At 37.7% G+C, this 14,731-nt stretch overlaps 1 protein-coding gene across 2 annotated transcripts in view; it reads left to right on the plus strand.

Annotated features, from left to right (window-relative positions):
• The window catches only part of SYNPR (synaptoporin), a 348,200-nt gene that overhangs the window by 287,730 nt on the left and 45,739 nt on the right, over window positions 1-14,731 (plus strand). For both annotated transcript variants that reach the window (XM_037040860.1, XM_037040861.1), the window contains one exon: window positions 3,251-3,449. In XM_037040860.1, the coding sequence (XP_036896755.1) occupies window positions 3,251-3,449 (199 nt within the window). The remainder of the gene's footprint in view (window positions 1-3,250; window positions 3,450-14,731) is intronic.

The raw sequence follows: 14,731 nt of genomic DNA on the forward strand, positions 1-14,731 counted from the left end.
TCTGGCCCACAGGACCTCACAGTGGGGACTTCTGGCTACTTCTCCATCTGATCCTGCACCAGCCCCTTTTCCTATGATATTCCAGTTTCTCATACCATAGTTAACCTCCCCCCATGTGCTCTGCAACTTGCCTATGCATGATCTTGGTACATACTATTTCTTACCTATTTATTAACAGAGTTATTAAAATGTAGTTCACATAACACACAATTTATTCATTTAAATATAGAATTCTCATAAGTAATTTTGTGAAGTTGTGCATCTATCAACAAAATCAATTTTAGGGCATTCTTATTACCCTGAAAGCAACCCATAACAGTTAGCCATCACCCCCAATTCTCCCATCCTCCTGAGTCCCCTGGCATAATCCACGTTTGTCTTCATAAATCTGCCTATTCTGAACATTTCATACACATGTAATCTTAAAAGGGTCCTTTGTGTATGGCTTCTTTCACTTAACATAGGTTTTCAAGGTTCATTCATGCTGTTGCATGAATAATATTTCATCCTATGGATATACTACATTTTGATTTATCTATTTATCAGTTAATAAACACCAGGATTGTTTTCACTTTAGGGCTGCCATGAACATTCTTGTGCAAGTTTTTGTGCAGAAAAATGTTATTTTTCTTGGGTAATTATCTAGGAGACAAATTGCTGGATCATATGATAATTCTATATTTAACTATTTTAAAAAATTCCCATACTGTTTTCCAATGTGGCTGCATATTGGATTAGAACATTTTTATTTCTACCTGCTGAAATATTTTGAAAATTCCTATTTCCCAATTCAAACATGTTATTTCAGTCTTGTTATATCAGTCAAATCTCACTAAAACCTGTTATTCCAATTTTATAATAATTTTAATGCAGCCATCCTAGTGGATGTAAAATCATATTTAATTGTGCTTTTCACCCCCAACATCTGGATAACTTCTGCTCATTTTTCAAGCTGCAGCTTTAAAATCACTTCCATAGGAAGTTTTGTCTTGACCATCCTACCCCTAGACTAGCCAAGGGCTCAACTCAGAAAATCTTTCTTTACCCTCTAAACTTGAAGTTCAACTTGGGTAGGGACCATCCATCTTATCTTTGTTTTCCACTCTATCCCCAGCATCTAGTTATTGTGTGAAATGCAGACCTACTTGTTAAAAAGTTGTTGGATGAATGACATATTATAAAATAATGAGGGGAAAAGTGTACATTATCTTAAAATCACCTGTATCAGAATAATTGGTATGATTACTTTTTAAATCAATTTTATTTTCAGCCTTGCCACACACTAAACTATTGAGTAATATTTTAATAGCTCTGGTAAAGAGAGAAAAGGTGTTCTATTGTGCAGTAAAACCATGGTGAATGCTTCTATTTCCCTGATTTTTCCTGAAGGTACCCACCTCTCTGTTTGATAGAAAGAGGAGGAGGCTCAGTGATCAAGCAAAATCAAATGAACTATATAAAAAGTTGTCTTTCAAGTCAAGCAGTAAATAAAAAAGGACAGTTTTGTGAGACATAAAGAACTGAGGGGGACTGGATTTTTCTGCTTTGTCAATCAATGAGGCTATACCCACTCAAGATTCTAATTCAGTGGGTCTGAGACAAGGCCCTAAAATGTATATTTTCAACAAAGCCCCTTATGATCCTGAAGCTAAGTGGTCTATAAAATTTACTTTGGAAAAAAGAAAAAACCCAAACAGTCATCCTAGTTAATATTCTCATTATTTAACAGAAACAGGTTAATACAGAGATTAAAAAATCAAGCTCTGGCATCTGACTCAAATTTCAATTTCTGGCCCAATTTATTAGCCCTGTAGCTTGGGACAAATAATTTAATCTTTCTAAGCCTGTTTCTTTATCTGTAAGGTGGGAGAGGACAATAAAGTACCTATGTTATACAGTTGCCATGAAAATTAAATTAAATAGTGCACAAAAACACAATATCTGCACACTGGAAATGCTCCAATATGTTATTTGCCATTATTATTAGTATTTTATTATTATATTATTTATAAATTATAAGAAAATGTGCACAACAAAACTTTCTTAAGGGCTTAAGTTTTGCTTAGTAAGAAAAATTTCTTCTAAGTCAGGAATTTAACAGGTTCGTCAATGGTTTTATTATCATTGCTACTCTTGTAGGTAGTATTACAAGTGGTACATACTTTACTGACATTGCTAAACCTTGTTTATGTCTACTTAGGAGTGCCTCCCTCAACTTCAAGGAAAAATGAGTTCATTTCTGAAGAAGCAGAATTGGGGCTTCTTCACTGAATTATAGTTTACCATCTAGTTCACACACGAGCTAATGTACCAGTTATAACACATCTTCCTTAGGTGTCATTTATTAAGCGGGATGTATTGCCTCCCCCCAAATCTTATTTTTCTCTGTTAAGTAATATATTTAGCCTTGATGCTGTCCTGATAAAACTTAATGTCTAAAACAGATGCTCTAAAAGTCCGGTAAAATCTATTGAAGGATCTATCATTTATCTTACAGAATCAAGAATGATCATTCACTTATCCAACTCCTTATTAGTAAGTGTCCAATGAATGTCAAGAATTTGAATACAGAGAGAAGAAAATTAATATCTCCATAGTCCTGGAGGCGGCAGTAGGACAGAAAAAAATGAGTAGTCAAATATGTTACCAAGATAGTGTTGCTGGTAATGAGTGCTAAGACTGACATTTAACAGGGTGTTATGATAGAAATGTCTTAGGGAAAGGAGCTATTTTAGGATAATGGACAGGAAAAGACAATCCCAGGAGAAGGCATTTGAGCTCACACCTAAATGCCAAGAACTATCCAGCTATAGGAAATATCAGGGTGCAGCAAGATTTAGGAAAAGGGAACAGTTGGGGAAAAGACCCTAAGCCAGGACCATGTCGTAAGACCAAGTGGGTCACATTTAGGAGTTAGATTTTGAGACCGAGTTAATATGGGTAGGCCCTGAAGAATTAAGCAGGAGGATGTCATGCTCTAATTCATCATAATTTCAGATGCCCCTCCCCTTCCCTCCTCCCCTCTCTCTCCAGTGACAGTGAGTGTGAAACCCAATGGCATGATGTTTAACTGCAATATTTCCTTCTATGTTTGCAGTTATAACTGCTGTCATTTCATTAATGAACTTGTCTCACAGACATGCCATAAAACTCCCTAATCACTTCCCACTTTGCATTAGAGAACATGTAGACATGGCATCCAGGTTTCTCTCCATAGCACTTACAGAGTGTTTCAAATCTGGCATTTTAGGTTGCATCAGGTGACATTTGAGGTGCCTACCTGTGAGGGAAAGGAGCGGGAGAAGCTGGCCCTTATTGGCGACTCCTCATCTTCAGCTGAGTTCTTCGTCACTGTTGCTGTGTTTGCCTTCCTGTACTCCTTGGCCGCCACTGTCGTTTACATTTTCTTCCAGAACAAGTATCGGGAAAACAACCGAGGTCCACTCATTGTAAGTAGTTTGCTCTTTGCAATAACTTCTTTTCTGTCCTCTTAAATTTCTTTTTCCAATGCTTGAAGGGCTTTAGAATTACCCAAGCCCTCAGGAAGGGTATTTTTAAAGCAATCTCATTCTTTTCCAACCAAATCTTTTGGATGTAAAACTAAAACATGATGTCTGTCATTATTTTGTGCCTTTGTGTTGGAAAATTATCACAAGACTTGCAAAAAACTCCTCTGAAATAGATGATTGGAAATCTCATGAGATCAAAGAAAGAGTAGTGAGGCTTGCTGCAGATTTATTTATAATTCCACTATTATGGAGGTAGTAAACCAGTTTTCTCACTTCTGCTTATTTAAATTGCATATTATCTTAATACCCAACAGACTGGGCATAGAGTAGGTTCGATTGAAAACGATGTTCATCTCTGAATATCTGCCTCACTGTTTCTCTCTCATTCTTTCCCAACCACCACCAACCAACAATTTCCTAGTTGCTTTTTCCTTATGCAATGGTTCAAGAACTCACATGGGTGAAACCAATAGAGTCCAGCATATGCAAACAGGGACACACAGGCACTTAAGGGGACACAGCAACTCTCAGAGGGGTACATGACCATGGATAATTTTTAGGAAATAAAATTTAAATTTCTCAACCTTCACATGTACACTTACCTAAAATTTACCTTACTGCAAATACCCTACATCTTTCTGTCTTCTTTCTTAATTACCTACTCCCATTTTGTGAGAGAAAATGGGAGTAGGAAATTACTTACCTAAATGGAGGTAATTAATTACCTAAAGAGAGGTAATTACCTCCCTTTCTCTTTTATCTCAAATATTACTACATAGTACATTGCTAGACTGCAAAACCTTTGTGGCACTAGAGAAAGGACCATTTGCAATATCAGTGTTGGGTTTGGCAAAAGTGAGTGATTCTAATGCCTGGGTAATGCACTATTTTGCATATAAGTAGGTTTTCATTTTTTTCTTTCAATCTGCTTGTCAGGTGATAGATCATTGAAATAATTATTGGTGATCTAAGGCATGAAACTCAGCTAGAGTTCAAATAAAGCAATGACATTGCTATAACAAAATTTCAGCCATTCTCATCTATTCATTTATGTGAACAAGTGCTCTCAACACAACTATAAAATGGGAATAGAATTTATGCTGAATCATGCCCCATTCTAGATGTAAATAATATTCATCCCCCAAAATATAAACTAATTGAGGTAAAATCAGTCCCATACATTTCTAATAGAAATTTAACTAATTTTATTATTGTACAAGTACGGTTGTCTCCATTTTTCTCCCACCACTCCCCCTAGCCCCACCCATCCCCACCTCCCATCCTTGATCCTACCCACCTTTGACTTTGTCCATATGTCCTTTACACATGTTCCTTGATGACCCTTCCCCTTGTGGATCAAAAAACTATCATACATTTACACAATGGAATACTACGCAGCAGAAAGAAAGAAGGAGCTGCTATCCTTTGTTACAGCATGCATGGGTCTGGAGGTATGCTAAGTGAAATAAACCTGGTGGTGAGAGACAAAAATACCCTATGATCTCACCTATAAGTGGAACCTAATAAACAAAACCAAAAATTTAACTTTTAAAAAATTTGAAATTATTTATTAAAATTTATAATACATTTATGTTGTTTTGGACAGCAGTACACTCATTATATTTGTAACAACGTCCAACCCAAAAGAAAATTTTGATATTTAAAGCATTAGGGTCACTGGTAAATAAAAAATCATGTAAATTTATATACATATATTTGTTGCAAAGAAATATTGATAAAATATTGATTGATACAATGCCTTCTCATACAAAAAATATGAAGCTATAACTGTATGAGAAGTGTAATAAAAATATAAGTTCAAAGAGAACAAAAGGAATATGTAAAGTTTCCAATTGTTAAAGAGGAATTTATTTACTAATTTTCAATAGATGGTAGAGAATATCAAATAATTATTTCATTCTATTGATTTTTAAATAAATGCAAAAAGTATATTTTTATCTTTATTCATTAAAATTTTTTATTTTATTGACATTATTTTTGAGAGAGGAAGGGGAGGGGAGGAGAGAGAGAAACATTGATTTGTTGTTCAACTTATTTATGCACTCATTGGTAAATTCTAGTATGTGCCCTGGGCTCAAAGCAGAACCTTGGCATATCAGGACAACTTTCTAACCAGCTGAGCAATCTGGCCAGGGTGCAACGAATATATTTTAAATATTAATACTTATCATATGGCAGAAATTATATTCTTTGCAATTTAGACTTATGGTCAAAACAAATTTATATGTCAGCTTTATGCAAGTAAGAACACAGTTATGAAGATTTCTTTTAGGTAGTATGTGAATAAAGGAGTTTTATAGATCTCTGATTTAGTCTATGTATTATAGAGAACTTATCCTTAAAATAAAAACATTTGAAGAATAAATAGGAGAAATCTCTATTTGTAAACTTTGTGATAAAGTTTGAAGAGACTGTAAAAAATCAGATTTGCAGCTTTTTAATATATTATCCTGGAAAAGGAAGAGTGATCAGGACTTAAACCTTTTAACAGGGGTCTTCTAAAAATTTTTCCTCTTAAGATGGGGCCAATAAATATTCTAAATGGTTTTAAAATACTTTTAATACAGTCACCTTTCTTGGGCTCATTCTTCCTGTGCTGTGCAGAAAGACACACAAAATAGATTGATACATAGAGAAACAGATAGATATATAGATACCATAAAGCCACCATGCTTGCATGCATTTCTGGAGACTTGTAGACATTCTCACAGAATACTGAAGTTTTCTAGAGAGTAGAAGTTGGCTTAGCTAATTTGCCTATTAAGTAGAAAAAGATCTATTTTGTTATATAAAACTACATTCTACTTGTATGAAATAATTTTGTGAAGGCATGCTACTTCATCTCTGCATAGCCTTACTCATCCTTAAGCAGGATAAAATAAAATCCTGAATTTTGTACTATGTTGGGTAGACTTTGTTTCAATTCTAGTCATAGGAAAGGACAGTCTCCTCAGTGAAACTTAGCAGATAAAAGTAAATTTAAAAATGAACCTGGACTTCCAGCTAAGATGGAGGCATAGGTAAACACACTGTGCCTCGCACAACCAAAATAAGGACAACAAAAATTTAGAAACAAGAAAACAACCAGTACTGACAGAAAATTGAACTGTATGGAAGTCTGACAACCAAGGAGTTAAAACAGACGCATTCATCCAGACTGGTAGGAGAGGGAGAGTCAGATGGCTGGTGGAGAGAGGTCACAGCAAAAAAAAGCAGTGGCTGGTGGACCCCAGGCATGCAGGTGGTGGCTGGCAAACTGTAGGCACAGGGTAGCAGTGGGCAAAGCCAGTGAGGTGGCAGATTGTGAACTGGTATGGCGGCTTATCAAACAGGCTGTCCCACATTCAAGCACAAATAAACCTGGTGAAATTGGGGAGTGAGATAGACCACACAACCCAGGGTTCCAGTGCAGGAAAATATAGCCTCAAAACACTGATTCAAAACATCTGTGGGGGTTGAGGTGCTGGGAGAGACTCCCAGCCTCACAGAAGAGTTCACTGGAGAAACCCATAGGGTCCTAGGATGTCCACAAACCCACCCACATGGAAATCAGCACCAGAAGGGCCCAGTTTGCTTGGGGGAAGCAGTGGAAAAGACTGAAATCTAGCAGAGACCAGAGCAAGCACCACTGTTCCCTCTCAGACCCCCTCCCCCACAAACAGCAGCACAAAGTAGAGATGTGGGTTGCCCCACCCTGGTGAATACCTAAGGCCTCGCCCTTCACTATGTAGCAAGCTCATCAAGACAAAAAAAAAAAGGCCCAAATGATAGAACAGATCAAATCTCCAGAACAAATGCAACTAAGCAACAAAGAGATAGCCAACCTATCAAATGCACAGTTCAAAGTACTGGTGATCAGGATGCTCACGGAACTGGTTGAATTTGGTCAAAAGTTAGATGAAAAATGAAGCCTACACTAAGTGAAATGGTGGAAAATGCACAGAGAACCAATACTGTTGGGGAATAAACTGGGACTCAAATCAAGGGAGTGGACCAGAAGGAAGAAAAAATGACCAAATAGAAAAATATGAAGAAACAAGAATTCAAAAAAATGAGGAGAGGCTTAGGAACCTCCAGGTCATCTTTCAACATTCCAACATCCAAATTATAGGGGTACCAGAAGGAGACAAGGAAGAGCAAGTGGAAAACTTATTTGAGCAAATAATGAAGAATAACTTCCCCAATTTGGCAAAGAAAATAGACTTTCAGGAAGGCCAGGGAGCTCAGAGAGTCCCAAAGAAGGTGGATCCAAGGAGGAACACACCAAGGCACATCATCATTACATTAGCCAAGATTAAAATGAAGGAGAGAATCCTAGAAGCAGTAAGAGATAAGGAGACAGTTACCTACAAAGGAGTTCCCATCAGAATGTCAGCTGATTTCTCAAAAGAGACCTTACAGGCAAGAAGGAGCTGGAAAGAAGCATTCCAAGTCATGAAAGGCAAGGACCTACATCCAAGATTACTCTATACAGCAAAGCTATCATTTAGAATGGAAGGGCAGATAAAGTGCTTCTCAGATAAGGTCAAGTTCAAGGAGTTCATCATCACCAAGCCCTTATTATATGAAATGTTAAAGGGACTTATCTAAGAAAAAGAAGATAAAAAACATGTGCAGTAAAAAGACAACAAACTCACAATTATTAACAACCACACCTAAAACAAAAACTAAGCAAACAACTAGAACAGAAGCAGAACCACAGAAATGGAAATCACATGGAGGGTTAGCAACAGGGGAGTGGGAGGAGGAGAGAGGGGGAGAAGGTACAGAGAATAAGTAGCATAGATGGTAGGGAGAAGAATTGACAGGAGGACAGCAAGAATAGTATGGGAAATGTAGAAGCTAAAGAACTTATAAGCATGACATATGGACATGAACTAGAGGGGAGGAATTTGGGTGGGAGAGGGTGTGCAGGGTGGAGTGAAGGGGGGAAATGGGACAACTGTAATAGCATAATCAATAAAATATTTAAAAAAATGAGCCTGAGTCCTAAGAGTCACAGAGGCAGAATGAATGTGGAGGACCAGTGATGTCACTGCAGCTGCACAAGGTGAGCCTTATCCATTCTAACCCCACTGTGACAAGGCTGTGATTGGAGGAACAAAGGTGGGCTCTTATACCCACTTCTAATTATGAGTTAATAGGTTAAAGCAAATCCACAGTGTGATCAAGATTGGTGGAAGGTGGTTCATACATAACAATACTCTTAAAAACTAGAAAAGCATTGATTCACATTTTAACAATATGAACCAATCCTATCTATTCACGAAAATGGCTACTGATCATTACTTGGGTGTTTCTGTTCTTGTTATCATCTATTCCTTTTTGTTGTTGCTTTGCTTTTAACAAAACAGCCATTTTTTCTTTATTCTGTAATTCTGAATTCTCTAAGTCAAATAAACTTAGTCTGAAACAACAAACTTACCATATGATGCTAACATGAACTAATACAAACAATTTAAAGAAGTCAGGTATCCTTATAAGCTAAAAATTAATTTTTTATCTGGCTCTACATGACATTACAGACCATGCACATATAAGATCAATATGTAGGAAAGTGATGAGGATATTCATAGTGTTGATAGAACAACAATAATATCAACTGGTTTTGATTGAGTTTCTACTGTGTCAAGCTGATTTAATACTTACAACAATTGTAGCTTATAATATTATTATTCACATTTATGGATGAGGAAAGGGAAACTCAGAGATGTTACACAGTTCTCCTAGGTCACATCCATCACTAATAGTCAGAGGATAAAGAATTAGAATCCAGATATCTCCAAATTCAGGGCCCAAATTCATAACCACCATGAAAAGTGATCCAAAATCCTGATAGGCAATGTGCTATGAAGTAAGAGGGGTGGGGATGGGTGAGACAGACTGGTTATACACCTGGACTGCTCCTATACTCTCTAACTATAGATATGGAGAAACCAAGCCCTAAAACCCCTAGACTCTTCTTCACATTGTATGGTTCTAGGGTTTTTTTTCTTGCCTACAAAATCCATGTGGAGCTATGGATAATGCTAGCATAACTGGAATTTCCTGCTTGTGTTAAATGTACTGTTCTGCACAGGAAAGACATCTATGATTTAAAAAAAACAAGCTTCAGAAATGTCCGGAATCAATGTGTACTATAAGTCAGAAATTACAAGGACTGATGTCCTACATACTTGCAAGCAGAGGCAAGCAATTACAGACAGACGGGGCCAAGCTGATTAATGGCTATTTTCTAAAATTTATTTTCTACTGAATATGCTTAATAAGATGGCATATCTTTAAGTAAAAATCTAAATGTCATTGGGATTAACTTAATGTTACTGAGGCTGAATGACATAATAGTTAGAAAATCAGGACAAATGTATCAGCCAGTCACTGTACGTACTGCAGTAAGTGCCTTTTGTACAGTTGAGTACATATCAGTTCTCAGGAAGAAGAAAGGCCACCTGAATAGTGTGTGATTGTGGAATTAAAATGTCATAGCTGGTTACATAATTTTGTCATGTTCCTTAGAGTACAGTTTTAAAGCCAATATCTTAGATTTCTGTGAAAGGATGTTCTGAGCCATTTTCAGATCTCATGTCAAAGTAGGTTTATTTTTTATATTCATGTAAAGTAGGTTTTAAAAAATATCTTATAGGGCAGACAGAATGCTCTAACAATGAGTGTATAATAAACACGATCCCACATTTGGGTGAACCCTTGTGATGACAGTTTTGGTTTAAAGTAACTGCAGTTAAGAAGAATTCATTTTCACCTTAAGATACTGTGGAGAAGGAAGGAGCTGTATTATTCAAACTTTGCTTTTCCCATAAAGGAAACAGGCTGACCAAAGGGATTTTATGGGATGAAAAGTGTTTATCCTTGCAGGTATGCAGTGTATGGTGGCTCACATTTGCTTCATGCCCTGTGCCTTCCGAATTTATTCATCTTTCTTGTCCAGCCTCAAAATAATCCCAAGAGAGCAGGAGACCCACCAGAATCAGCCCGATTCCTTCAACTTGCCTTTATGGATCCCAGGTGTTAGGAAATGAGACCTTGGGAGATGAGAAAGTCTGCCTGTAGTCAGAGAACAAGTGAACTGCAGAGCATGAGCTCACACTCTCAGGCTAATGATCTCAAGGGCAGTGGCTAAATTCTGAGTCCTGAATTTTAATGCCCCTGTATGACTTACTATTTCACAGTTGGAAACCTTTTTACTTCATCTGTAGAATGGCATTAATAATAATGTAGAACTTCACAGGGCTGCCAAAAGCAAAGGAAGAGTTAATGCCTGTAAAGCACTTTGCACAGGGAAAGGCACAGAAAGTGATAAACTAATGGAATTTAACTGTAACAGTACTATTGTCATTAATCTTATTTATCCTCCTTCCCATTACTGGGTAATATCTTAGCCCCATGGGGGGAAAGTGACACCACCCTCCTTTAACTGAGTGCATGCCTCACAATTCTACTACCCTCCAATCCGTCCACCCCATGCACCTCCTCCCTCAGGTTCTCCAAGGAGAGAGCTCAGCTCAATACTACTTCAAAGATCACAATTATTAAATTAAGCATCTAACTACCTTTCTGTTCTTGGAGGTCCACTCCATTAGATCATTGGAAGGTGGATTTTTAACTCCCCAAACAAAACAAGGCTCCTCATTTTCAAATACAGGCTAAGACCATCACTAACAGAGGAAAACAAGAGGCAGGCACAGAGAATGTTTGTGCTCAAAGAATCAAATTCTAATTTCTAACTTTCAGCTTCATCTTTACTTAGCTGAGATCAAAGAAGGAAATCAGATTTTTCAGTCTCTGAGCTTTTTGTAAAATGCTGAAGAAATCTCCCCTTTCCACTCTCCTTCCCTCTCCATCTCAACTCTTTTCCTCCTCTTCTCTCCCTTCTCTATCTCTATCACTTCCTCTCTCTCTCTCGTCATGTCAGTTTTACTTCACATCTAAGTGTAGACATGTCTGAGTGTAGATTTGTCCACAGGCCAAGCAATGTGTAAATATTGATGATTTAACAATTATGACTCTGCTATGTATGACCTGCTAGAAGTATGTAAATGGGCTCTGATAATCTAGAGGAGGAAATTACCATGCTAGACACCAGGGCGCTCCCTCCTCAGGTTCCAGTTGGTATATTGATACTAAAGACAACACCAGAGCATCTGAGGATTGGTGAGAAGAGAAGCAGAAGAAATTGAGTTTGAAGTTCTGCTCCAGATACAGTGTATTTGATGCTAAGAATAATTACATCATTTGAAGCCCCCAAAGTATAAATCTTGTTAGTCATAGGCATGCATGTCTGTCAGAATCTGACACTTGGCTTGTGATATTGTGCATGTATGCATCTAGCTCCTCATTCTTTGATACAAGAATTATTGATGTTACAAAAGGATATGGACCCAACCTTAAGTGAATTTTTAATCTAAACTACTATGCATCTTTGGATCAATAAATACATTTTTTCCAGAATTGGCACCACAAGTGAAGGCAAATATACTAATCCATTTAAAATGTTCCCAGCCCACCATCTACATGTATTTTTTAATCATTTTTACATGGGTTGAAGTGGAGAATATCATGCTAAATAAAATAAGCCACCTACATGCGTTATCAGATTTTACATCCTCAGCCTTTTCCAACTTCTTTATGGTTAGCAGATTCTTAATTACAATTTAAATGAAGGTTAATTCCCATCCCATTTGGTACCATGTTTCTCTAAATAACTAGTTAAACAGAGAGATGTGCTTTAGTGAGTACAACAACCTTCGTCAAGGTAGTGAACTGCTTATGGGATTAGTGTAGTTTTTCAGAGACCCAGTGCTCTTCTCATCCTGTGTTAGAGTTGTGGGTCATAGGGCAAGCAGAGTTTCTCTCTGAACTCCATTTGTCTTTGTCAGATTTCTCTTATTCCAGGGAACTCATTATTCAGTCAGAAGAAAATCAGGACCTAGTGGAAACTTGGCAAAGCCCCAAATGCATCTTGCCTCTGTATTTCTTTGCTCATTTTAAGCACCGTGAAATGTGAAATGTGCCTACTCCATGGCCCAGCACACCTAGGAAAAATCATGCTCCTTTTCTGACATAAAACAGTGGTTCTCAACTGGTGACGCTTGGCAGGCAATGTCTGGAGACATTTTTGATTGTCACTACTGGGCAAATATTGCTGGCATCTAATGGGTAGTGGCCAGGGGTATGGCTAATCCTTCCACTGTGCACAGGAACACTCACAACAAAGAATTATCCAGCCCAAAATGTCAACAGTGCTGAGGATGAGGAAACGTGATTTATACCAACAACCAGTGGTTATTGAGTACCCACTGTATGCCAGGCACTGCACAGCATTACATGTCTTCTCTTTAAATCCTTAAGCTAACATTTTGAATTTGGTGTTTTTATTTTTTATTTTTTTTAAAGAGAAGGGAAGGAGAAAGAGAAGGAGAGAAATATTGATGTGAGACACTGATCAGTTTCTTTTCACAGGCATCCTAACTGGAGACCAAGATCACACCCCAGGCATGTGCCCTGACTTGGAATCAAACCGTGACCTTTTGCTTTGTGGGACAATGTCCAATTAACTGATCTGTGCTGGTCAGGGTTGAATTTGGTATTTAATTCTCATTCTTGAGATGAAGTAAATGAGGCTGAGAACATTTAAGTTATTTGCCCCAGAGGCAATTCTGGTCTATCTGACCTCACCTCAGAAATTGCTTCATTTGTTTTCCTGAATTCTTCCACTTATGGGGAACTCTCTACCTCTCATTGTGCTTATTTGTCTTGGTCTATGTATCTCACATCTGGGTCTTGACTACCCACCCCCACATTCTCCATCTTCTTTGTTCCCTCTATCCCCAACACACATACAGACACACACAATCAAAACCTCTCAGTTTTATAATCATTGTTCCCAAGCTCTGCCTTCTGATCTAGTTGACGTAATGGAGAGTTGGAAATGGTGCCAACCCCAATTTTTTAACCAATTTTAGATATCACACCTAAAAGAACTCTGGTATTTTCCCAGAAGATTTTGAGAACTTCTATACTGCTCCTGACTCCATCTTCAATTATGAAATGTGAGACAATGTGAATATTGCCAAGCAATTCAGGAAAGTAGTTTAAACTCAGGGCTGTAAGCCATTTCAGCAAGACTCCTAAAATGGTATCAAGTTAAGAAGGAAAGGGGTAAAGATATTTCCTTATTTAATTAATAGCTAGCTATAATTTTTAACAATTTGTCTTATATTGTTTTTTATAATACCCTGATACATTATTAGTTCTTACTTTTTGCTTTCTAATCAAACAGGTTTATCTGGTACTTTCTTTTTAATCAAAGGAAAAGCTCTCCCTCAGATTCAAGAGGAATGACCATGGCTACTTGGTGCCACTGGGCCTAGGCCCTGTGCTAGACACCAAGAAAACATAGCAGTACCTTGGCTCATGTGGCTCAGTGGAGTGAGTGTGACCTGCTAACCAAAGAGTCACTGGTTCACTTCCCAGTCATGGCACATGCCTGGGTTGCAGGTCATGTCCCTGGTAAGGGGTGCACAAGAGGCAACCACATGATGTTTCTCTCTCTCTTTCTCCCTCCTTTCCCCTCTCTCTAAAAATTAATAAATAAAATCTTTAAAAAAGAACACATAGCAAAATGAGACCTGGATCCTGGCCTTATGAGAGCTGCTTTATTCCTAACACCTGTGGGGAGAGGGGAGCAAAATCTGTCATGGACAGACAGTAGAGACCAGTGGTTAAGGGTTCAGGCTCTGTATCCAGACCACTAGGGTCCAAATCTGAATACCACCATATAGTACTTGTGTGACATCAGACAGGTTATAGAACCACTCTATGCTTCCATTTCTGAGTGGTCTTGCATCTGAAAGAGAGATAACAATGGTTCCTAACATGAATTTCTGGTCATATTAAACGAGTTTTTGCACCTAAAGCAGTTAGAACTACTACACTGGGTACACAGCAGGTGCTCATTTATTTGAGCCATTATTTTCATCAGCCTGATATTATTATCTACCTGGGGTCCATACTGTGCTTCTTTAATGTATCTGGTATTTATTAATCTCAATGAACTGATCGACTGAAAAACAAGGGGATAAGTACAAACTCCATCGACTTTCTCCTCTTCAGAAATGCTTTGGAAGGCTTGTTGCACAGTTAACATCAAACACTCTTTCTTATTGTTTTTTAATCTTTGAGTC

The sequence above is a fragment of the Sturnira hondurensis genome, unplaced genomic scaffold (assembly GCF_014824575.4).
Source record: "Sturnira hondurensis isolate 20B ecotype Veracruz unplaced genomic scaffold, ASM1482457v3 Scaffold0002840, whole genome shotgun sequence".
In the NCBI taxonomy this organism is placed as follows: Eukaryota; Metazoa; Chordata; class Mammalia; order Chiroptera; family Phyllostomidae; genus Sturnira; species Sturnira hondurensis.